This window comes from Gekko japonicus, unplaced genomic scaffold (genome assembly GCF_001447785.1).
Source record: "Gekko japonicus isolate JY-2015 unplaced genomic scaffold, Gekko_japonicus_V1.1 scaffold3885, whole genome shotgun sequence".
NCBI classification, from domain to species: domain Eukaryota; kingdom Metazoa; phylum Chordata; class Lepidosauria; order Squamata; family Gekkonidae; genus Gekko; species Gekko japonicus.
The window spans coordinates 53,715-78,205 of NW_015173253.1; the positions used below are offsets into that span (position 1 = coordinate 53,715).

Sequence of the window (24,491 nt, forward strand, 5' to 3'; positions counted from 1 at the left end):
AAAAAAAGCGCCTGTAATCACATTAATGGGTGAAGGAGAGAGGCAGATTTCGAAGGGAGGAAAGAACAATCGCCTTAGAAGCAAGGACTGTTTATTCTAGCTCCCCATTTCTGAAATTTACGAGGCGGGCGTTGAGAGGCTGCAACTCATGCCCGTTTGGTGTAGTGGTTAAAGTGCGCGGACTCTAATCTGGGAGAACCAGGTTTGATTCCCCGCACCTCCACATGCAGCTGCTGGTGTGACCTTGGGTCAGTCACAAGTTCTCTCAGAGCTGCTCTCAGCCCCACCTACCTCACAGGGTGTCTGTTGTGGGGAGGGGAGGGGAAGGGAAAGGAGAGACTGTAAACCACTCTGAGACTCCTTCGGGTAGAGAAGGGTGGGGGTATAAATCCAACTCTAGAGCCGGTTTGGTATAGTGGTTAAGAGCACGGACTCTAGTCTGGGAAAATTGGGTCAGATTTGTGGTCACAAGACTCCACAGCTTAGAAGGAACATTGCTCACAGGGTGTCTGTGGTGGGGACGGGAAGGAAAAGGAGATTGTAAGCCGCTCTGAGACTCTGAGTGAAGGGCAGGGTATAAAACCAATCTCCTCCTCCTTCTCCCCCACTCCTCCACATATGCAGCTGGTGGTGTGACTCTGGGTCAGTTACAAGTTCTCTCAGAGCTGTTCTGGAAAGAGCAGTTCTCGAAGGAGCACTCTCAGCCCCACCGACCTCACCCGGTGTCTATTGTGGGGGAGGGGAAGGGAATGGAGATTGTAAGCCGCTCTGAGACTCCAAGTGAAGGGTGGGGTATAAATCCAATCTCCTCCTCCTCCTCCTTCCCAACTCCTCCACATGCAGCTGCTGTTCAGACTTATTAAGCATTTAGCCCTGTTTCTTTGGTCACAAGAGCCACATAACCCCCCCTGCAAAATACAAGGTAAACAATTTTTAAAATTACCATCCTCAAAAAAACCCCAAGATAATTATGAACAAAGCTTCAAATAGAGACCACTTAGGAACCAATATATGACCGTAGAAATATGTACCATGATTTTGCAACACAGGAACTTCCAACTCCACGACAAAAGACCATCTCCACATGCCCAAGTGAACCTGGTCCAACGACACCCACCCCTTCCGGTTTGCCAAACGCATGCAAGAATAAAGCTCTTTTGGCACAGCACGAACCCATGGGGAAATCCGACAGACCAACCCATGGGGGCAGCCAATGGGAAAGCTGTGATCACCAAAAGATGACCATGTGCTGACCTCCCACTGGCGCGGGGGGCCCGTATCCGGAGAAGCTGTCCTTCAAGTACGTGGGTTCCAGGGCGTGGAGGGATTTGAAAGGTTAAAACTGAATTGCGCCCAGAAATGAATGCGACACTGCAGGCAGAAAATGCCTGCCCCCAAACAAGAGGCGCGCTGCTGAATTCTGGACCGGCTGCAGTTGCCAAGTCACCTTCGAGGGCGGCCCCATACAAAATGTATTACAGTAGTCTAACCTGGAAGTTACATTAAGCATCACCCGTCTGCCGTTGAGCATGTACAACCGTTTGCGGCTTTTGTACTAAGCTTAACATTTTCCCACCATCTGCCACCGAATGATATGGTGCTTCTCAGCTGCCTAGCTGGGGCTTTATGAAAATACCTCCAGATAAGCCTGAACCCATTACACACACACACACACACACACACACACTCTCTCTCTCTCTCTCTCTCTCTCTCTCGTGTGTGTGTGTGTGTGTGTGTGAGAGAGAGAGAGAGAGAGAGAGACATGCACACAGAGCTAGTTCAAACCAAATGTGGTTCACTTTTAAACAAGAAGTGGTTCTGACTGTGGATGAGCCTACGGTGCCACCTAGTGGCTATTTGTCTGCAAAACCTTACAGGGGCACCCTCCCCTCCCAATTTCCACCCAGAAAAATACACAGACTCGCTGACTGGATAAACGTCCGCTATGGGCAAAGGTCCCCTTTTTCAAAATCTGGTGCCCGCTCGTCAAACTAGTGTCCTAAACGGCAGCAGAGACCAGACTGCCCATTCGATGCTGCAGTCGCGCCACCTACGGCTCTGACGCCCCCCGTCCCGCTTACCTTTCTGCAGCGAGGGTTGGGGCAGCTGAACCAAACTTGTCCAGCAGGGCTGGGAAGTTGCAGTAGGGGCACCTGGGGAGCAAGGTGGAGCGGAGATCAGCGGGTCGCGTATCAGGTGCCGGCTCAAACCGTCTGGCGGGGTTTGTCGGCGACGCCCCTCGCCCTCCCGATCTTCTGTTTCTAGCCCCCTGGCTCCGAAAGCAAGCCTATGGCCACAGGCCCTGAGGAAACGCCCCGTTCTGCAAGCTAAGGATGCTAAGGGGTGGGGAGAACTCACGTATTATTCCAACATAAAGGTGCCCAACGTGGTGCGTATGGGCACCAAGGTGCCCGCTGATACTTTTCCTGGCACCCGCCAAGGGTTTTTAGGAAGTGGCTGGGGCCTGCCCAGCAAAGCTTCTGATTGGCTGTGCAATTTTTTTTAAATGTTGCTTCGGCAGCAGCTGCCCCCACGGCACAGGGATCTGCCAGTTTGGTGTCGTGGTTAAGTGCGCGGACTCTAATCTGGGAGAGAACCGGGTTTGATTCCCCACTCCTCCACTTGCACCTGGCTGGATGACCTTGGGCAAGCTGTAGTTCTGATAAGAGCTGTCCTTGAAAAAACAGCAGTTTCTGTCAGTGCTCTCTCAGCCCCACCCACCTCACAGGGTGTCTATTGGGTGATGAAGCTGCATAGAAATTTTATATATATAATGGTGAATATATATACACAAGTACCTGAATAGGAGCAAGCCAATTTCTAGTCGTAGCAGCCAGTCCAAAATTTTTATGTGGCAACAGGCCTACTTTAAATTGGCTGGCATTTGCTCTCCGTTTCACATTGTTGGCTAGTAACTCTCGATTAGGGAGTAGCATTTCAGCTTTTCTTATCTATCTGGCAGAAAACCTTCTTTTTATAATAACTGACAATGTTCCCCGTGCTGGAAAACAGCTAGAACAGCTAGAGGTTGACACCTTCCAACTTTGTAAGACTACTCATGAGGAAGATTGGTGAAATGAGTACAAAAACCGGTGCACTCATTGAGGATATGATTACGTTGGACTCTGCTTTGCTTATGTCGGAATTCTCTAACTATATTGTCAGATTAATAGCTTCACAAATTGATGCTCACAGAATTATTAAATGTGTCATTGTTAATTTTATCACAGTGGTTTTTGGTTTGTTGGCTTGCATCTTGTTGCGGCTTGTCTTTTGTCCTTTGACATGGTACACATATATGTTCAAGATTTATTCTAGAAGATGTGTTGTACACATATGTTCAAAGTCTCACTTTACAAAGTCTCCTTCTAGTGACACTGTATTTAACTTTAAAATAACTATCAGACCAATAAGCTTGCAAAGGTCTTTATAGATGATTGCTAGAAATTGCTTTTTCGGTGTATTTCGTTTTCCTGGGGCCTCCAGCACTGTGTGCGCTCTCAGTGACTTATTTCTACACAAGTAATTAGCAGCCGTTGCTGCAACCACTTAACTCTCCCTAGCTCCCCCCAAAACAGACGGGTGGGAAATGAAAAGGGAGAAAGAAAAGGGGAACCAGAATAAAGCAGAAACGGCAGGAAAACTAAGCATCTGTTCAAGAATCACAACACTGCATTATTATTTTTTTAAGGATCACGCTTTAAAAAAGCATTTTATGATAACTTATGAACGCGATGAATTTGGTCTTGCAGTGGCGTGCACACCAGGACTGGCTACAGAGGCGGCCGGAAGCGGGCCACATGCGCGGCGACCCTGGGGGACTGGGGACCCGATCCCGGCCCAACCGCTGCCCCTTACCTGACCAGCTCATCCGCGCAGGCGGCCGCCACTTCTTCCTCCGCCTTCCGCTCATAGTATTTGCGGAGGATGTTCTCCGGGAGGACCTTCTCTAACTCGCTGGTCGGAAACGAGCACGTGCAGCTCCCTTCCATGCAGCTGAGCTCCGACTGTGTGCAGAGGGAGGGGCGGGGGGGGGAAAGCAGAGATCACAGGAAGTCAAGCATCAGTCGGTTCACGCTCACCTGTGCATTATCTAGATCGGTGTTTCCCGACCTGTGGGTCGAGACCAATGCTCCCTCTAAGCTGTGGAGTTCTTGTGAGCAGCAATTCTACTTTGGTGAGCTACCGACGTTAAGAGTTGTGAGCGAGCGATGTGGCTGCTGCATAAATTAGTTTGCTCTGGAGCAGGGGTGGCCAGACTGTGGCTCCGGAGCCACATGCGGCTCTTTCACACATATTGTGCGGCTCCTGCTACAGTGGCTGGGGAAGCAAAGGGCAGCCAGTGCAGAGAAAGAAAGCAACTCGGACTTTAAATGCATTCTCAAAGCCCCCCTATCCCCGTCAGCCAGCTTGGAGCAGGGGTTTGTCCCTTTAAATCCCTTCTCCAAGCCAAGCTAGCCGGCGGGGTGGGGGGTGGGGCGGGGCTTGGAGGACACATTTAATGTTAAAGCTGATTACTTTCCACCTCTCCCTCCCTCCCTCCCCCCTCTATTTGCTCTCTTTCCACCTTTCTTTCTTTCCACCTTTCTTTCTCTCTCTCTTTCTCCCCATCTATTTTCTCTCTTTCCACCTTTATTTCATTTCACCTTTCTTTCTCTCTCTCTTTCTCCCCATCTATTGTCTCTCTTTCCACCTTTATTTCTTTCCACCTTTCTTTCTCTCTCCCCTTCTCCCCTCCCTCCCCATCTCAGGTTATCGATTTAATATTAATAAAAGCAGATCTGCATATTTCCCAATCAAAACACGCAATATTTGTTCATGTCTTGCGGCTCTCAAACGTCTGACGTTTATTCTAGGTGGCTCTTATGTTAAGCGAGTTTGGCCACTCCTGCAATGGGGCCCTCCTTCCTGAGCGAGGACAAAAATGTGTGAGCCGGAGGCTAAAAAACAGTGAGCTGGCTCACACGAACGCAGCTTATGAGGCACATGTGCCAAGCTAAGCAGATAAAAGCAGGATAAAACAACAATAAAACAATCATTCATGTAAAAATACAAGTGCTCCAGATGTCATAAATAACCGATGGGGTCACACATAAAGAGTGGCCCCAAAGTGACACAATAGACTCCAAGTGATACAGCAATCCGTCCTTCCTCCCAGGGTCGTCTTGTTCCCCGATGACACCCACTCCATTGAGTGGTGGTGGTACGGTGATGGTATAGTGATGGTGGCGGCTCCTACTCAAAAGCCTGGCGGAAGAGCTCCGTCTTGCAGGCCCTGCGGAACTGCGCCAGGTCCCGCAGGGCCCGGATCTCCTCCGGGAGCTCATTCCACCAGGTAGGAGCCGTCACCGAAAACGCCCCGGCCCTGGTAACAGGCCTACTGTAGGCCAAGGATCATGACACCGCTGTAACATAATGGAATGCTGAACCAGATGTGTGCCAAAGGTCATAGTTTGCTGAGGGCTCCCAAACCCTCTGGATGGGTCACCATAGGAAGCATCTTTGGACTTACGGGCAGTGTTCCCTCTAAGCTGTGAGCTAGCTCACAGTTTTTTAGCCTCCGGCTCAGACATTTTTGCCGTAGCTCAGGAAGGGATGGCTCCGGCGCAAACTGATTGATGCAGTCGCCCAATCGCTCGCACACAACTTTCATGCCAGCAGCTCACAAAGTAGAATTTTGGCTCACGAGACTCCACAGCTCGGAGGGAGCATTGCTCACGGGTCATCCTATCAAGAGTCGGGGACCGCTGATCCAGATATCCGCACCCTGCTTTTCTCCCCGATGGGGACCTAAAGCAGCTTAAGAAACCGCCGTCCCTTCCTCCGTTTCATCCTCACAATGACCCTGAGAAGTTGGCCAGGCAAGTCACCCTCTCTCAGACCTAAGTTCAACCGACGACCTTCAACGGCAAAGAGGAGATCTGAACTTGGGCCTTCCAGATCCTCGTAGAACTGTGCCGGTTTTGTACCGTACATAGTAATTTGCAAAGCTGCCCTAAAGTCTTTAGATCAAGACGGGTCGCCCTGTGAGTCTGTCTGCAGCGGTAGAGAAAAGGTCCAGCGGCACCGTAAAGACTAACGAAATCTATGGCAGGGGCGGAGCTTTCGTGAGTCACGGCTCACTTCTTTCATCATAATGTGTTCGTTCCTTTCCCTCCCCATTCCCCCGAGGGCCTCCTCACCTTTCCGGAGCCAAACACCGCCTCCTGAGCGTACTTGATCAGGCATTCCTTGCAGAACAAGTGGCCGTCGGTGCACTGCGTCAGCTCCTCAAACGCAAACTCCCCGTAGCAACAGCGGCACTCGATCATCTGGCCGTCCTGCCGAACCAAAGTCCCCCCCCCCCAGAGATTAATCCCCGCTCTGGAAAGAAGCCACAACGGAATCTCCCGGCATGCTCGCGGCCTCGTTCCTGCTGTGGGACGCCATGGGTAGGGAGGCTGCGTCAGGGACGCCGTGGCGAGGCAAAGCGTGTGCGACCGGAAGTGCGGGAGAGATCCACACTCTCTCGGCCCACCTGCTTGATTAAATCATTTGCGCATCTCCGAGCCGTGCGGGACCAGCCCCGATGCCCGCTCGATCTGCTGGACACAGCAAATGCTCCCAAATGGATCGGTAGCCAAGCTTTTGCAAAGACCCTAACCTGCCAACCGAGCAGTTCGAAAGCAAGACATTGCAAGGAGATAAATAGGTACCGCTTCGGTGTGAAGGGAACAGCGTTCCGTGCGCCTTGGTGTTGAGTCATGCCGGCCACATGACCGCGGAAACGTCTTCGGACAGCGCTGGCTCTTCGGCTTGGAAACGGGGATGAGCACCGCAACCCTAGAGTCGGACTCGACTGGCTTTCGAGCAAGGGAACCTTTACCTTTACCCTTAACCTAACAGCAAATCACACATGAACCTGTCTCATACTGAATCAGACCATTAGTCTATCAAGGTCAGTATCGTCCACTCAGATTGGTAGCAGCTCTCCAGGGCCTCAGGCTGAAGTCTTTCATTTACCAGCAAGCTTTTTCGGTCCTGGTCCCTGCCTGGTGGAATGAGCTACCGTATGAGATCAAGGCACTGCAGGACCCTTTACAGTTCCGCAGGGTCTGCGAGACGGAGCTCTTCCACCGGGCCTTTAGGCCGTGGGCAATCAGTGTTCCCTCTCAGCTGAGTTAGTGCAAGCTAGCTCACAATTTTTTAACCTCCGGCTCACACATTTTTGTCTTCGCTCAGGAAGGGATGGCTCCGGAGCAAGCTAATTTACGCAGCAGCCAAATCGCCCGCTCACAGCTTTAATGCCAGTAGCTCACAAAGTAGAATTTTTGCTCACAAGACTCTACAGCTTAGAGGGAACATTGGTGGGCATCCATTTGATCCGGGGCCCCCTCCAGTGACTGCAGTCCCTAGAAGCCGGGTGGGACCACAATATTATCCGCTGAGGCACGTTATTGTTTTAGTCAACGGTGAGCCTACCGATTTCAAATGGGTTGCTATAATGCGCTTTATTGTGAGTCCACTTTGATGGCAGATCTTAATTGTAAGTTATGAATTGTTTTAACGGCAGATCTGCATTGTTGTAGACATATATGTTGGTTCCCGCCCTGAGCCTACAGTGCGGGGAAGGCGGGATAGAAGTCTAACAAAATAAATAAAAATAAATCTGAGGCCCACGGCTACCGTGACAGGCTGCTTGGACTCCTTGACTCTACAGCAGTGATGGCGAACCTTTTAGAGAGACTGAGTGCCCAAACTGCGACCCAAAACCCACTTATTGATCGCAAAGTGCCAACACGGCAATTGAACCTGAATGCTGAGGTTTTACTCTAGAAAAAACAACTCATACATTAACTTAAGAGGATCCAAACAAAGTAAGGAAAGCAATCCCAAATGCTTTCATTTACTTAAAATGATTTGGCAGAGAATTCGACACTTTAAGGATGGTCTGGGCCTGGCTGGGGCGATGGCACACGTGCCCACTGAGAGGACTCTGAGTGCCACCTCTGGCACCCGTGCCATAGGTTCGCCACCACTGCTCTATAGGATGGGCCAAAACGGCCAGCGATTAAGACCCGCCGCCGTTAGACTGGCGCATTGCAGCTTTGACGCAAGACATCACATTTCACTGGCATCCAGTGATTCTTGCAAAAAAGGGGGAAACCCAAATAAGAACATGGAGTATCGACAGTTCCTTGCAGCTGAATCAAATGTGGGTGGCCTGAAGGAAAGACAGCCTTGGGTGTGCTGAGCCGGGGCCTGGTTTGCCACAGAAGGGGCTCCACAGGTCTCACTGGGGCTGCATGGGGCCAGCTTGTGCCAGATCGGAACGCCACTTCCTGAAAATGAGGTACCAGCGTGCCGTGGGAACGACTTCTCTCTGGGCAAACAAGTTCACTTACTTTTTGGTATTGCTCCTCATTCATCTGCAGGGCAAGGAGGAAATCCGCGTGCTGAAAAGAGACACAGACGAACGCTTCAGAGGCGACGAGAAACCTCAAATGAACACGCACAAAGCTGCCTCCGAATGAATCAGACCCTCGGCTCACCACAGCAAAACAATGAAGTACACGCCATTCCTAACAGTGTTCGTGTTACTGCATCTATAGCTTTTCAATAAAAGTAAAACCTTCCTGGAAGCGTGTACTTCGTTGTTTTGCTGTGGATCCTGACATTCTGTTAGGAATGGCGGGCTACCCATGCGCATAATAGGATACAGGGCATTCGTATGCGCCCCCCCCCCTTTAGCAATACCCTATTAGATGGGCTCCCGCGCACGGGAGACAGGAAGAGTTTCTAACGGTAGCAAAGCTGGGAACCAGAACGATCCCACGGAAGGTAGACACCACACTCCTCCAGTACCTCTTTACAGATAAGCGTTGCAGCTGGGAAGCAATTAAGCGCATGGGAAGGAATGCATAACAATTAGAACGTCTCTCCCTACTCATGGCGGCTTAGCTGACAGCCTCCCGTCCAAGTACCAACCGGGGCCGGCCCTGCTTAGCTTTCAAACCCTGACAAGATCGGGCCAGCCTGGGTTGTCCAGGTCAGGGCCCTTGGCCTGTATTGCACTGTTTATTGGCCCTCCAGGGCGACGGGTCGGCCACGGTGGGAAACGGGAGGCTGGACCTGATGGACCACAGTTCTGATCCGTCAGGGCTCTTCTCACAATTCGATTGCACCTGCCGGGTGCAAACCACAGATAGGTGAATCTGGGCTCACTCACGCATCCTTTGCACATTTATCCTGGGAAACATCTATGCACCGCTCAGGCAGCAGGTGAGTCTACTGGGTAAGACCCGGAGCCGCCTAGGCACCGTCCCGATGGCAATAAAGAGCGCCACTGAACTGAAGGGGCCAGGGCTATTTTGGGTAGGAACGCACAGGAATGGAGTTCCGGCTGGCTCCTGAGTTGGCCACGCCCAGCAGGAACTCATTAGCATAATAGGCCACACCTAACAGCAGAAACTCATTAGGATTGGCTACATTAGGGGGTGTGTGGCCTAACATGCAAAGGAGTTCCTGCTACAAAAAAAGCCCAGGGTTTTGACAACAAACAAAGTAAACAGAATGAGAAGCAAAAGGTGGGTGTGGTGACATAGGGGTGTGGCCTAATATGCTAATGAGCTGTGATGTCAGGGGTGTGGCTAATATGCTAACAAATTTGTGGTGTTGGTGTGGCCTATTATGCTAATGAGTTCCTGCTGGGCTTTTTCTACAAAAAAAGCCCTGGCAGGGGCCATTAACGCCCAGACATTGTGCACGGCCCGCTACTCACCTCGGCCATTTCTTTCACCTTCTGCTCGTAAAACTCCCGCTCCGACTGCACCGCTGGGAGGAGGGCGAGCTGGTCGTAGCTCCTCCAGTGCCGCCTCTTGTTCTCCAGGAAGAACATGCGCTTTTCGATCTTCATGTCACCTGGAGGGGGGGGCCGTCGGCAGCGCGACCCGGGAAGGGAAACAGACACGCCAGAGTGAGGAGGGGAACAGCGGGAAAGCTCCCGATTCCCCGTTCTCACCTGCTCTGCGACTCGAGTCGCCCACGCCGTTCAAAGACCAGGCGTGGGACTTGCCTTGGTTACCCTAACGAAAGCTTCGGGAGGGGGAGAAAGGGTCCGGGCCAATGGTCCCTTTAAGCTGTGGAGTCTCGTGAGTAAAAATTCTACCTTGTGAGCTACTGGCACGAAAGATGTGAGCCAGCGATTTGGCTGCTGCATGAATTGGTTTGCTCTGGAGCTATTCTCTCTGAGCTAAGACAAAAATGTGTGAGCTGGAGGCTAAAAAAACTGTGAGCTAGCTCACACTAACTCAGCTTAGAGGGAACACTGGTCCGGGCTATTCCCTGTTTCAAGAGACAAATTATACGATTCAGGAGGCAAATTACTCCTCTTGCCCCCCGCCCTAGGGCTTCCTTTGTGCGTGGCTCCGCCTTTCGTGGCGGCCATTTTGTGGCTGGCTCCAAATACCATGGCGGTAGGGTTGCCAAGTCAAAAAAGCTCACCGGCGGGGGAGCCTCGCTGGGCTCCGGGAGCCATCCTTGGATGCGCACGTGCGATGTCGACCACGTTGGGGGCATGGCCCGGATCGTCTGATCCCCTCCGACAATCCGGGCCACGTCCCCAACGCGATCGACGTGGTTGCGTCACCTCTGGTGTGACATGCATGTCGGGGTGGGGTTCCCCCCCCGGGGCCCGATTCCGCGGCGTCGGAAATCGGGCCTCCAAAGCGGGGGTTTACCCACCACCCGCCCCCACTTGGCAGCCCTACATGGCGGCCATTTTGTCGTTGTGCCCTCCACTTTGCATCGGAATGCCAAAGGTGCCTACCGGCGCAAAAAGGCTGGGGACCCATGCATTACATTCTCTGGGCCTGCGGCTCGCTCTGCTTCCCTCCCCCACCTATCCATTCCTATCCCCCCCATTGGCCTATCCGTTCCACAGTGCTTGAATTTTGGCACAGCAGCTGTTTTCGGGGGGGGGGAGGAGCAGGGTTGCCACTAAAGTTTTATTTTTCATTTCCCTGACCAACTTTTGTCAATTTCCCTGACCACCATTCAAATATAACCACACAAGTTAAAAAAACGAATAGGTCAATGCTCCCTCTAAGCTGTGGAGTCTTGTGAGCCAAAATTCTACTTTGTGAGCTCCTGGCATGAAAGTGGTGAGTGAGGGATTTGCCTATGGCATAAAAGCTCTGGAGCCATCCTTCCTGAGTGGAGACAAAAATGGGTGAGTCAGAACCAATGCTCCCTCTAAGCTGTGGAGTCTTGTGAGCAAAAATTCTACTTTGTGAGCTACTGGCATTCAAGCTGTGAGCGAGCGATTTGGCTACTGCGTAAATCAGTTTGCTCCGGAGCCCTCCTTCCTGAGCTAAGACAAAAATGTGTGAGCCGGAGGCTAATAAACTGAGCTAGCTCACGCTAACCTCAGCTTAGAGGGGACACTGGTCGTACTGCATGAATGCAAGGAAAGGTTCCACTCTGCAGCTACACAAGCCTCAACTGCAAAAATATCTGTCAAAGAGATTGAATATCAGCTTCTTTCAACGTTAACTGCAGCAACATCTGTTCTGTCATTGCACCAAAAATCACACCAAGATACAAATTTCAATTCAAGTAAACTCTGAATGCTAACAAATGGCGTAACATTTTTGCTATTGTTTTAAAGGTACGCTAAAAATCATATGAACGTTCCATCTCAAACGGTTGGGAAAGGGCATCATTGAGTTCTACTTGTGTTCTGCTCCTTCTCTATTCCAGTTGCCACAAGGACAGATCAAGGTCTTGCAGTGGCAGGTCAAAAATCCACTGCTTGAATCTATTTTAATCACAATTTCCCTGACTTCAGACCCAATTTCCCTGGCTTTCCCGAAAGTGGCAACCCTGAGGAGAGAGCCACGTTCCATGGTCCTACCTAGAATCACAGAATCGCAGAGTTGGAAGGGACCTCCAGGGTCATCTAGTCCAACCCCCTGCGCAATTGCAGGAAATTCACAACTACCTCCCCCACCCCACATCCCCAGTGACCCCCTGTTCCATGCCCAGAAGGTGGCAAAAAAACCTCCGGGTTCTCCAGCCAAACTGGCCTGGAGAAAAATGGCCTCCTGACCCCAAAGTGGCGATCAGCCTTTCCCTGGGCGTGCAAGAAAGGGCGGCGCGAGAACTAAGCACTGAGGCAACCCTCCCTCCTCTCGTGATCAGTCAAAGTTCACAGGACCCGCATTGCTGTCCTGCACGTCCTTCTCCTGCTGACTCACCTTGCTCGAATTTAAAATCGATATAGGAATACTGGTTCATCTCTTTCCTCCTTTTTCGCTTCCCGCTGGCTTCGGGAGACAACTCCTGCCATTTTTTGATGGCGTCGGAAAAGGCCTGAAAGAAGCAAAGAACGGAGAAACGGCAGATGGGCAGGCGGAAGCAAGTGGACGTCCCTAGAGTCACTTGCAACAGCCAAGATAGGAAGTCCCAACCAGTGTTCCCTCTAAGCTGAGTTAGTGTGAGCTAGCTCACAGTTTTTTAGCCTCCGGCTCACACATTTCTGTCTTCGCTCAGGAAGGGATGGCTCCAGAGCAAACTGATTTACACAGCAGCCAAATGGCTCGCTCACAGCTTTAATGCCAGGAGCTCACAAAGTAGAATTTTTGCTCACAAGACTCCACAGCTTAGAGGGAACATTGGCTCCCAACTAGATGTCACAAACACAACACTCCTGCGTCTCAAAGTGGGATACAACGCTCAACGATTTCACGCAGAATGGCAGCCCAGTTCTTATACAATCTGAAAACACGAAACAATGCTCCATACAACCAATGCTCCCTCTAAGCTGTGGAGTCTTGTGAGCCAAAATTCTACTTGGTGAGCTACGGGCATTAAAGCTGTGAGCGAGCCATTTGGCTGCTGTGTAAATTAGTTTGCTCTGGAGCCACTCCTTGCTGAGCGAAGGCAAAAATGTGTGAGCTGGAGGCTAAAGAACTGTGAGCTAGCTCACACTAACTCAGCTTAGAGGAAACACGGCTTATAAGTCCCTAAGTATACAGCCCCCACGTTCACATCTTTGTCAGACGAAGGGAAGAAGTCCTCCTTGGAGGAAAAGTGTGACATAAATGTAATAAAACAAGAGCATTCTACTTACACTTGTGTCACACTTTTCCTCCAGGGAGGAGGAGGAGGAAGTAGAGGAGGAAGAAGAAGAGGAGGAGAAAAAGAAGAGATTGGATTTATACCCCACCCTTCAATACCCAAAGGAGTCTCAGAGCGGCTTACAATCACCTTTCCCTTCCCCTCTCCACAACAGACACCCTGTGAGGTAGGTGGGGCTGAGAGAGCTCTTGACAGAAACGGCTCTTTTTCAAGAAGGAGGAGGAGGAGATTGGATTTATACCCCCGCCCTTCACTACCCAAAGTTGTCTCAGAGTGGCTTACAAACTCCTTTCCCTTCCCCCCTTCCCCACAACAGACACCCTGTGAGGTCGGTGGGGCTGAGAGAGCTCTGAGAGAAACTGCCCTTGAGAGAACTTGTGACTGACCCAAGGTCACCCGAGCTGGCTGCATGCGGAGGAGTAGGGAATCAAACCCGGTTCTCCCAGGTTAGAGTCCGCGCTCCTAACCACGACACCAAACTGGCTCCCCCACCCCCACCCCATCCAAATAGCAACCAGACTTGCTGAGCTACAGGGCACACTCAGGGCTATACATCTTCTCTCAAGCACAGAGAAAGGCCCCTGAAAGAAGACGGAGGGGAGCTAGAAAGACAGGAAGGACGGGAACCGGGAAAGGGGGAGGACCTTGCGTGTGATTGCATAGTGTCCCTTCAGTTCGTGCAGCGCCCACTTGATGTCCTGGCTGCTCAGCATCTTGAAGTCGGCCATGAGGAGGTCGGCGGCTTGGATGAAGCAACGCTGGTCGAGCGGGGCCAGCTTGGCGAAGTCAAAGTAGTCAACTTTAGGCACCTAAAGGGAGGGAGGGAATAGAGATGTGAAGGCCCGGGAAAAAACCCGGAGAAAATCGAAGAAAAAACCCGGGGTTTCCCCCGTTTTTTTCCTGAAGCCCTTTTTGTTTTTTTCCCGAAAAATTGGAAAAAGAAAAGGAAAAAAAAAAAAGATTATGGAACGTTTTATTTTAACATGATGAATAAAATATTTTAAGACCAGGCGTTCAAATATTTTCCAAATCATTTCTAATATATATATATGTATGGTATCAGATTGATTTTTTGTGCACTGAGGACAAGCAAGTCCTAGGTTACAAACTGAACCCTCCAATGCAAGAACAAGATGCACTTCTTCCTTTAGGAGGCGCGATTGTCAGAAGAAAATAGAAAAAGGTTTCAGTTTTGTTTTTGCATGTGGGTGGGTATTCTGTTTGGAGACACTACATTTTTTAATATGCTAGTTGTGATAATTTCATGCCAAGTAAAAATGTCCATAGTTATATTTTATGTTCCTAAAGTAACGGAATGGCTTTCAATCTAGAAAAGACAAAAGAAATGCTAATGTAGCATTTTTTTTCAATTTTTCCGAAAATTTCCATTTTTCCCTGAAAAAAACTGGGGGGGAAACGGGTTTTTTCCCAAGCTTCAACATTTCCGGAAATTTTACATCTCCAGGAGGGAAAAGGGAGAGCCAGGGTCGGCGGCGGGTATCGACAACGCATGACTCGTGTTCACCTGCTGCTCCTCCAAGGAGCAGAGCTCAAAGGCATGGGCATCGTCGTGTCCACCCCCCCCCCGCCGCCACTTTTACCCCTGCATCAAAGATAGGGGACCGCCCAAATTTTGGTGGCTGAGTGGAAATTCAAACTCAAGTGTCCCCTATTCCCAACACTCGAGCCGCTTTATTTAAGTTTGCTCTCAGGGAGGACTGAGGGACCCCTCGACGACCATCCTGACGAGGCTAGCCGGAGTATCCATCCGGGAGAGAGCTGCGGATTTAATGATCAGCGGGACGGAATGGCACAAGGCAAGGCCAGAGGCAGAACTGGGGGGGGGGGAATCTACCCCGCGCACGAGAGCTCCCCACTCACCTTTGTCTCCTCTTGACTAGAGAGCAGGCTGCTGTTGGGGTTTAAAACCACTCTGCCCTCCTTCTTTGGATAATCTGGATTCTCCAGGAGAAAATTACAAAGGCTGCAAGAGAGGAGGGGCAAACAGCGGGTTGGGGGGGCCCGGCAACAGTGGGAGGGCTTCTCGCGTCCTGGCCCCACTGATGGACCTCCTGATGGCACTTGGTACTTTTGGCCACTGCGTGACAGAGTGTTGGACTGGATGGGCCACTGGCCTGACCCAACACTGCCTTCTCTTCTGTTCTCTTCTGTTCTCCCATTTCCACTGCCCATTACTCATTAGCACTGGGAGAGTAGACAAGGACATAATAGACAGCCTTTGTCATATGGCAATAAAAGTAATCAGTTGATTAAGGGCCACATTAGAGGCCGCATCTGGAGCAGAGGTCCATCAGTGGCTATGAGCCACAAGGTATAGATAGGGGCTCTGGGGCAAGGGATGCTCTGTCTTCTTGGTGCTTCTAATGTCCTGGCCCCACTGGTGGACCTCCTGGCACCTGGTATTTCTGGCCACTGTGTGACAGAGTGTTGCACCAGATGTTGCACCTGATCCAACACTGGCTTCTCTCTTACGTTCTTATGACAGGGGCTGTGCATTATGTCCCTTATTGTTATGTGCATTATTAACACGTGGAACTCACTTCCACAGGAGGTGGTGGCAGCTACAAGCCTGGATGGCTTCAAGAGGGAATTAGATAAGCATCTGGAGCAGAGGTCCATCAGTGGCTATTAGCCACAAGGTATAGATAGGGACTCTGGGGCAAGTGATGCTCTGTCTTCTTGGTGCTGGGGGGGGGTCAACAGTGGGAGGGCTTCTAATGTCCTGGCCCCACTGGTGGACCTCCTGATGGCACCTGGTATTTTTGGCCACTGTGTGACCCAGAGTGCTGCACCAGATGTTGCACCTGATCCAACATTGGCTTCTCTCTTACGTTCTTATGACAGGGGCTGTGCATTATGTCCCTTATTGTTATGTGCATTATTAACACGTGGAACTCACTTCCACAGGAGGTGGTGGCAGCTACAAGCCTGGATGGCTTCAAGAGGGAATTAGATAAGCATATGGAGCAGAGGTCCATCAGTGGCTATTAGCCACAAGGTATAGATAGGGGCTCTGGGGCCAGTGATGCTCTGTCTTCTTGGTGCTTGGGTGGGGGGTCAACAGTGGGAGGGCTTCTAGTGTCCTGGCCTCACTGGTGGACCTCCTGATGACACCTGGTATTTCTGGCCACTGTGTGACACAGAGTGTTGGACTGGATGGGCCTTTGGCCTGATCCAACATTGGCGTCTCTTATGTTCTTAACTCTCAGTCTGGGGCAAGGGATGCTCTGTCTTCTGGGTGCTTGGGGGAGTCAACAGTGGGAGGGCTTCTAATGTCCTGGCCCCACTGGTCGACCTCCTGACGGCATCTGGTATTTCTGGCCACTGTGTGACACAGAGTGTTGGACTGGAAGGGCCACTGGCCTGATCCAACATTCTTATGTTCTTATATTCCCTGTATACCGTCCCAGTGCTAATGCGTAACAGGCAGTGGAAGTGGGTGAGCGGGAATCAGGGAGATACCGTAAGGAAATACTGTTAAGAGTGTTAATGTTTTGAGCGTGCTGGTATTTTGAGTTAAAAATAAATAAATAATCGTTCATTGGGTTTGCCCGTGTCCGGTATAAAATTTATATCTCCGGTACCCGGCATTATGTTTTATGGCGCACGTGGCCCGGCCTGACAAAGTGACGTTCATGTCGGATCCGGCCCTCGTAACGAATGAGTTCGACACCCCTGCTGGAAAGCTCTTATCCCAGAAGTAATGCAGAGAAGTGGAATCCCAGCTTGATTCCAAGAAAGCATGCAGGTGACACGGACGGGCCACCTCGTAGATCCGTCATGCTTCCCCCCCCCCAAAAAAAAGAGCACTTTGAACAGGATTCTAAAAGTGTCACACAAACCTCCACACTCACACGTTCAAGCTACTGGGGCGCACTTACATGTTCAAGTCACAGTAGTTTTTGCTCTGTATCAGCTCCTCAATGTACTCTCTGGTTATATCCGGAAACCTCGCTTCCTGCACGGGAGGGAGAGAAAACCACACCCAAACACGTCAACGGCTTTTGGGTTGACGGGCGTTCAAAAAAACGGGAGAGTGGGTGAGAACAACCCTCCAGACACACACAAAAAAAGAGCATGAGGGGGGAAAATAAAAAAGGAGGCGCTCAAGACGGAGCAGCGCTCCCGACGGCAGTGCTCACGGCAGAGCAGGACGGGCCAGGATGTTCCCTCTAAGCTGTGGAGTCTTGTGAGCAAAAATTCTACTTTGTGAGCTACTGGCTTTAAAGTTGTGAGCAGGCGATTTGGATACTGCATTAAATTAGTCTGCTCTGGAGCCTTCCTTCCTGAGCTAAGACAAAAATGTGTGAGCCGGAGGCTAAAAAACTGTGAGCTAGCTCACACCAACTCAGCTTAGAGGGAACACTGGTCAGGACTGGGGGGAGAGAATTTATTTAATTCATTGGAGTCCCGCCTTCCCCCCCAACGTGGACCCAAAGCGACTGACATCATTCTCCTCTCCTCTGTTTTACCCCCACAGCAAAGGTCGGTTAGGCTGAGGGGGCGTGACTGGCCCAAGGCCACCAGAGAGCTTCCATGGCACAAGCGGGGATTCGAACCCAGGGCTCCCAGATACTAGTCGGACACCCTAAACCAGGGCTGGATAAACTGTGGCTCGGGAGCCACAGGTGGCTCTTTCACACATATTGTGCAGCTCCCAGCAGGGCAGCTGGGAAAGCAAAGGGGAGGGCGTGCCTCCTGATCGGCCTTCCCTTCCCCAGCCAGTGGTCTTTCCACCTTTCTTCCTCTTTCTCTCTCTTTCCCCCTTCTCCCTTCCTTCCTTTCTCTCTCTTTTCCTTCCTTCCTTCCTTCCTTCCCCCACCCTCACTTCCCCATCTCTCTGCGTTCTTTGTACCTCTCTCTTTCTCTCTTTCCACCTCTTTCATTCTTTCTTTCCACCTCTCTCTTTCTCTCTTTCCACCTCTTTCATTCGTTCTTTGTCCACCTCTCTCTCTCTCTTTCCACCTCTTTCATTCTTTCTTTCCACCTCTCTCTTTCTCTCTTTCCACCTCTTTCATTCTTTCTTTCCACCTCTCTCTTTCTCTCTTTCCACCTCTTTCATTCTTTCTTTCCACCTCTCTCTTTCTCTCTCTCTTAGACCAATAAAGATCACTAGCAAACAGGTAAATATCACTGGACAAATGAATATCATTACCAACATCTGCTTTTACCCCTTTTGTTTTTACTTTTGGCGGTCTCGCTTAATGTTAAAAAGAAGGTTCGTGTTATATATGCCTGGCGGCTCTTAGAGGTCTGATGTTTATTCCATGTGGCTCTTACGTTAAACCAGTTTGGCCACCCCTGCTCTAAACTCTTAGTCCCACACCGCAACCCCTCTACGGTTCCCAGACTCCCACTGGGGGGGGCATTCCTCTATTCTGGGGCCCCTCCCCTTGTGTCGATCAGCTGGTGGGCGGGGAGGACTTACGAGCAAGCAAACGGAGGCCTGAGCCTCTGCTGCTGGCGTCGCACCTTGCACGTACCGGCGGGGACGCCATCACATTGCTGGCGATGTGGGTACATTCTGGTATCGGAACAAAAAAACCCCTCTAGGGTAAAAATGGCTCGTAGCATAGAGTTTCTGCCCAAGTACGAGAGCGTCCCCAGGTCGCCGGGGCCGGGATGACCCTGCTGCGTTGCCAGGGGCAGGCCTGGGCCTCGAGTCTGCTGCCGGTAATTCCCCCCTACCCCTGCTGGTTGCCGGGGATTCCGGGCACCCCTACTACCTCCGCTGGTGAGCACGGAACCCTTTCCCAACATCCCCTGCCCAATTAATGGGGGAATTGCCACTCACCGTTTCCCTGACGAGCAAAGCGGTGAGGTCTTTGTCCAGCCAAGGAGCGGCCTGCTTGAAAACACCGCCGGCGCCGGACTCGAGCAACCCCTGCACGGGAAACGCCGGGCCCGCCTGCTCGTTTATCGCCACTGGGTGCCCTCCCTTCTCCTCCGGCGGGTGTGCCAGACGAGGCGAGGCGGGGCCGGGGATGCCGTCCTGCTGCGGTTCGGGTCGCGGGAAGGCGGGCCCGGGGATCTCTTCCTGGTATGCCCTGGGTAGCGGCCCGAGATCGATTTCCAACTGCGCCGGCCGGGGAGAGAGGCGATCGCCCACGGCACGGGCCTCCTTCTCCGCGGGCTGGAAGTACGGGTGGTCGAGCCGCGCGTTCTCCTGGATGCACCGGACAGCCCCCCCAAGGTCCGGCACTCGCCTTGGCTGCGACTCCCCATCCCTCCGGTCCCTGTCTTCCTGGTCGGCCACCAGGACTACATCCTCCAAATTAATGACTTCCTCCTTGCGGGCCTGTCTCGCCTCTCTCGTCCGAGCCACGCTGGGCCCTGGCTTCGGAACGGCCCCGTCCTCTTCCTTTGGTGTGGCGGGTTCCGGGGACTCTGGGAGCTCGAAGACCTCGCCCTCGCTCTTGCGCTTGCCCAGCGTCACGCTGCTCGCCTTCACGCAGTTGCGGCGGGCGGGGTGTCGCCGGAGGGAAACAGCCGCCTTCTGCCCGTCGTGAGGCCCGGTGGCCCCGTCGCCTCTGGAGCCTCCTTCCCCCGCCTTGTTCCCGCCGTGCCAGTGAGCGGTGGGCCTGATCACGTTGGGCCGCCGGACGCGCTTGGCTGCCGTCTTAAAAGAGGATACGGACAGGAGTCAGCGGGACGAAGCATCTCTTCGGGAGGGCCTCTTGGGTCCAAGCAAACATCCAACGCTCCGCTTTGGGGGCGGGACGGACGGATGTTTGCAGTAAACCAAAAAAAAAGGTCCCTTCCCCGCACCCCTTATTTTTGGGCGACACATTTTAAGCGGCAGACTCCCACTTGGGGATCGGCTTGGAACACAATAACCAGTGGGGTGCGATTAGCACAAGATCCCTCTTATCCGTGGGGATCGGCTTGGAACACAATAACCAGTGGGGTGAGATTAGCCAAAGATCCCTCTTATCCGCAGGGCCTTCCATCAGGTTTTTAACTAGGAGCTGCCCTCATTACTACCAACAACCACCATTAATATCTGGGGTAGAGGCTGGCTGTAGTAAGGCAAAGTCAAACCGCTGGGAGCCGGTAGCTGTGGAGCTACATGATATGCTAGGCCACCTTGTTTTGGATTGCTAGCTATTGGGGGGGGGGATGTGCACATCTGCCCTCACAGAGGAGGGAGAGCTTGTACCTGAACAGAACTTGGTCTTAAAGGTGCCACTGGACTGTTTTGGAGGCCAGTTTACTCTCTTCTGAACCAACCTACCTCTCCAGGTTGTGGCGAGAAAAAAAGTGAGAACCAGGCCAGGATTTATTATTATTATTATTATTATTATTAAATATATTATAGATGATGATGATGATGATGATGATAATAATAATAATAAATAAAAAATCCTGGCCTGGTTCTCACTTTTTTTCTCGCCACAACCTGGAGAGGTAGGTTGGTTCAGAAGAGAGTAAACCGGCCCAAGAAAACCCAGCGAGTTCACAGCCGAGGGGTGGATTTGGATCAGGCTCTTGCCAGTCTTATGGCGCTTCCACACATGCTAAATAACGCCGTTTCAATCCACCCCAGTGACCGTTTGCAAGTGGACTTTGCCTCTCACACGGCAAAATCCAGTTGCAAAGTGCACTGAAGGCGTACTGGAAGTGCATTATCTGGATTCGGATCCAGTAGCCCCTTAAGAGATCAACGAGATTTTCAGGGTAGTTTCCAAGCAGTTTACCTCCCACAATTAGAAAAGACGCCTTTTCACATTTATCCCCTATTTTGACACATTTATTACTTTGCAGTCCTTCCCCCCCCTTAATTAAATCAAAACAACTGTTGACCTCATGACCTTAGCTTGTTATTTAGTTTCCCTTTGAATACCTTAAAGCATCTGCATCATGTTACATATTTAATCTGCTGTTCAGCCTCTGTCTATAAGTTTGAACTCCTAGCTTCCTTTCCAGTGCATTTGAAGAAGTGTGCCCTTGGCACACGAAAGCTCATACCTTGAATAAACCTTTGCTGGTCTTAAAGGTGCCTCTGGACTCTTCTTACCTCCCATTCCAATGTATTTGGAAAAGTGTGCCCTTTGCACATGAAAGCTCACACCTTGAACAAACCTTTGTCGGTCTTGAAGGTGCCCCTGGACTCTTCTTACCTCCCATTCCAATATATTTTGGAAAGTGTGCCCTTTGCACACAAAAGCTCATACCTTGAACAAACCTTTGTCGGTCTTCAAGGTGCCCCTTGGCTCTTCTTACCTCCCATCCCAATGTATTTGGGAAAGTGTGCCCTTTGCACACGAAAGCTCATACCTTGAACAAACCTTCGTCGGTCTTGAAGGTGCCCCTGGACTCTTATTACTTCCCATTCCAATGTATTTTGGAAAGTGTGCCCTTTGCACACAAAAGCTCATACCTTGAACAAACCTTCGTCGGTCTTGAAGGTGCCCCTGGACTCTTATTACTTCCCATTCCAATGTATTTTGGAAAGTGTGCCCTTTGCACACGAAAGCTCACACCTTGAACATACCTTTGTCGGTCTCAAAGGTGCCCCTGGACTCTAAATTTGTTCTACGGCTTCAGACCAACACAGGTGACCTCCTGGGACTTTGTCAGGTACCTTTGACTCTCCTACTGATGACCGACACAGTTACCCTCTGAAACAGTCTCATTCGGACCACTCCACTCTCACTATACCGCACTGCCCTTTTCATGTGCACTATGCAGTGGCTGCCCATTCAAAGCCAAAGGCATCCCCCCCAATAGGTAAGAAGGAGGGGGGGGGAACAGCATTACCTCCATCAAGATGACCACATCGTCATCGTCGTCGTCTTCCTTCTTCTCCCACAGCCGTTGAACGGGGATGTCCAGCATCAGGGGGAAGTCTTCGTCCGAGGAGTCCGAGATGGTGATCAGCCCCTCGTCCCTGCGGTTTATCCCGTCTGCAGGAAGGCAGGTGGGCTTATCTACCAGCTAAGGCTTTCCAGGGGCTCGGTAAAGATCTATTCTTTGAGGTCCTGACAGCCTCAGACTAGAAGACGTTCCCCGAGTTTGCATTGCGATCAGGGCGGTGCAGAAGAAAAGCTCAAGGGCACCGACTCCCGAGGCGGCCGTGCCGCGGGCACGCTCGCCCGGGCAACGCCCGCCAACAGCTGCAGATCTTTAGCACTGGGACGGCTCTGGTACCCTGGGCACTGAGAGGACAGCAGAAGGCTGCTGCTGATGGGAAAAGGTGGACTAGAAGCCACTTCGCCAGATGCACGAAGTGTAGCCTAAGTTGGCAGACATACACAAATGGTTGTAGAGGGGAATTTTTTTTTTACTGAAGGGTAGGCTCAAAAGGCTGCTGAACAAAGAGATACAGGGCACAAAAGGCAAAGGGTGGGCCATGAAATGACTGTTCGCCTCTCACAGTCTGTCCCTTCAATGGCCATTTGACGCCACGGTTCCTAATTTCCCCCTCTGGTGCTGTGCGTGGGGTCTGTCTGCCAGGTGAAGATACATACCATGACTACCTTATGGAGCGGGCGATGTCAAAGACAACAGGGAACCCTTAGCGTACGAGTATGGCCACAAATAACACCCACCAAGGGAAGACCATCAACAATCCACAACGATATATGATCCAAACTATATATTACATTCATTAAAGTACAACGGTGGGTTTGTGGTCATAACCCAATGAAACGTGTAAACGTATATCCGACAAATTGCTCACATCCATTATAGGCTATTTAGTAAAGAAATAACTTACTCAAATCCAACAGCAAGGCCCCCTCTGTAGTTCTATATATCAGTAGTGTCCGGAGACCTCCAAACAGGAAAAAATAGCAGTAGAGGAAACCCTCCGCGGAAAGAATAACAGCAGTACGTCTCTCCCAGGAATAAATCAAGAGGTTTCAATCCTCTTCAACAGTGGCTGGTTAAAGGGAACCCGATTTCCAAAACAACAGAGGCGCAGCTCAATAATTTCAATGGGAACCTTGATCTTCCCTTGGTGGGTGTTATTCGTGGCCATACCTAATGGAAGCTTATGCCACATTAAGCTTGTTTGCGGCAAGAACCATCCTGCCCCCCTGAAAAAGGGCCCCCTTGCCTACTCCTTACTGTTGCTAATAATTGTCCGCAGTCTTCTATTTTTACATCTCCAGAAGCTTGAGAGCAGGGGTCCCAAACATGGTGCCCATGGGCGTCACGGCGCCCGCCAACACCTTATGGTGCCCAGCAAGTGTTTCTAGAAAGTGGGTGGGGCCGGGTGGAGCTTCTGCCCACCAAGGCTTCCGATTAGCCGCTGGAAATCGGATTAGCTCTGCAGGTTTCAAAAAACATGACTTTGGCCGTCGCTGACGCCTGCATCACAAGGAACTTCACGGTGTGGCTGAAGGTAAGCCGGGGCGGCCATTTTTATGGCTGGCTCCGCCATCCTTCGGGCGGCCATTTTGTGTCTGTGCCCGCAGACTCAAAAAGGTGCAACAGAGCAGTGGCTCGGTGACAATGAGCCTGGGCCGACATGTCCCAAGAGAAGGAAAGCACTGGAGTTATCCAGCCTTGAAGGAAGAAACTTTGGCTGACAGGTCTACCTCAAATGCCACAAGTGACAGAAAGGCGGGGACACCAGAAGCCCGGTTCACGGGCAAACACGGCGGGAGCAGGACATGAACGCCTTACCTTTCCCTGGGTGGAAATCATTCAAATCGATTACTTCTTCGTTGACACCTCCCTCTTCCATATTCGAAAGCTATGCGCGCAAAAGCGAACGCCTGAGCATGGCAGTCAGTCCGTCAAGAGCACCTGGAGAGGAGACAACAGCGGGGTCATGCATCTAGGGCGGGATAGCCTCTGGATACAGCACAAAGGAGGAAGAAGAAGAAGAGGTGGGGTGGCTTCTGGGTGGCTTCCAATCTCCTTCCCTTCTTCTCCCCACAACAGACACCCTGTGAGGTCGGTGGGGCTGAGAGAGCTCTCTCCAGAACTGCTCCTGAGAGAACAGCTCTGAGAGAACTTGTGACTGACAGAAGAAGAAGAAGAGGATGAGGAGGATTTATACTGTGCTCTTCACTTGGGAGTCTCAGAGCAGCTTACAATCACCTTCCTTTCCTCTCCCCACAACAGACACCCTGTGAGGTAGGTGGGGCTGAGGGAGCTCTCTCGAGAACTGCAACTGACCCAAGGTCAGCAAGCTGGCTGCATGTGGAGGAGTGGGGAATCAAACCCGGTTCTCCTCTCTTCTCTTCCACTTTATCCTCACAACAACTCCGTGAAGTAGGCTGGGCTGAGAGACTGTTGAGCGGCCCCAGGTCACGCAGCGAGCTTCCGTGGCACAGCCTCTGTACCCTGCTGTTGGCCCTCCAGAGGAACTGGTTGGCCGCTGTGTGAGACAGGATGCT

General features: G+C 51.4%; 1 protein-coding gene across 1 annotated transcript in view; it reads right to left on the reverse strand.

Moving 5' to 3' along the window:
* RNF216 (ring finger protein 216) overlaps window positions 1–23,868 on the reverse strand; it is a gene marked incomplete at its 3' end in the record, with an annotated part of 71,839 nt that extends 47,971 nt beyond the window's left edge. Inside the window, 13 exon segments of the mRNA XM_015422797.1 lie at window positions 2,082–2,116; window positions 2,119–2,153; window positions 3,859–4,007; window positions 6,183–6,320; window positions 8,385–8,435; window positions 9,761–9,900; window positions 12,237–12,351; window positions 13,764–13,928; window positions 15,001–15,103; window positions 17,022–17,098; window positions 18,935–19,759; window positions 21,901–22,046; window positions 23,773–23,868. Coding sequence (XP_015278283.1) covers window positions 2,082–2,116; window positions 2,119–2,153; window positions 3,859–4,007; window positions 6,183–6,320; window positions 8,385–8,435; window positions 9,761–9,900; window positions 12,237–12,351; window positions 13,764–13,928; window positions 15,001–15,103; window positions 17,022–17,098; window positions 18,935–19,759; window positions 21,901–22,046; window positions 23,773–23,833 — 2,040 coding nt within the window.
* Window positions 23,869–24,491: the final 623 nt, after the last annotated feature.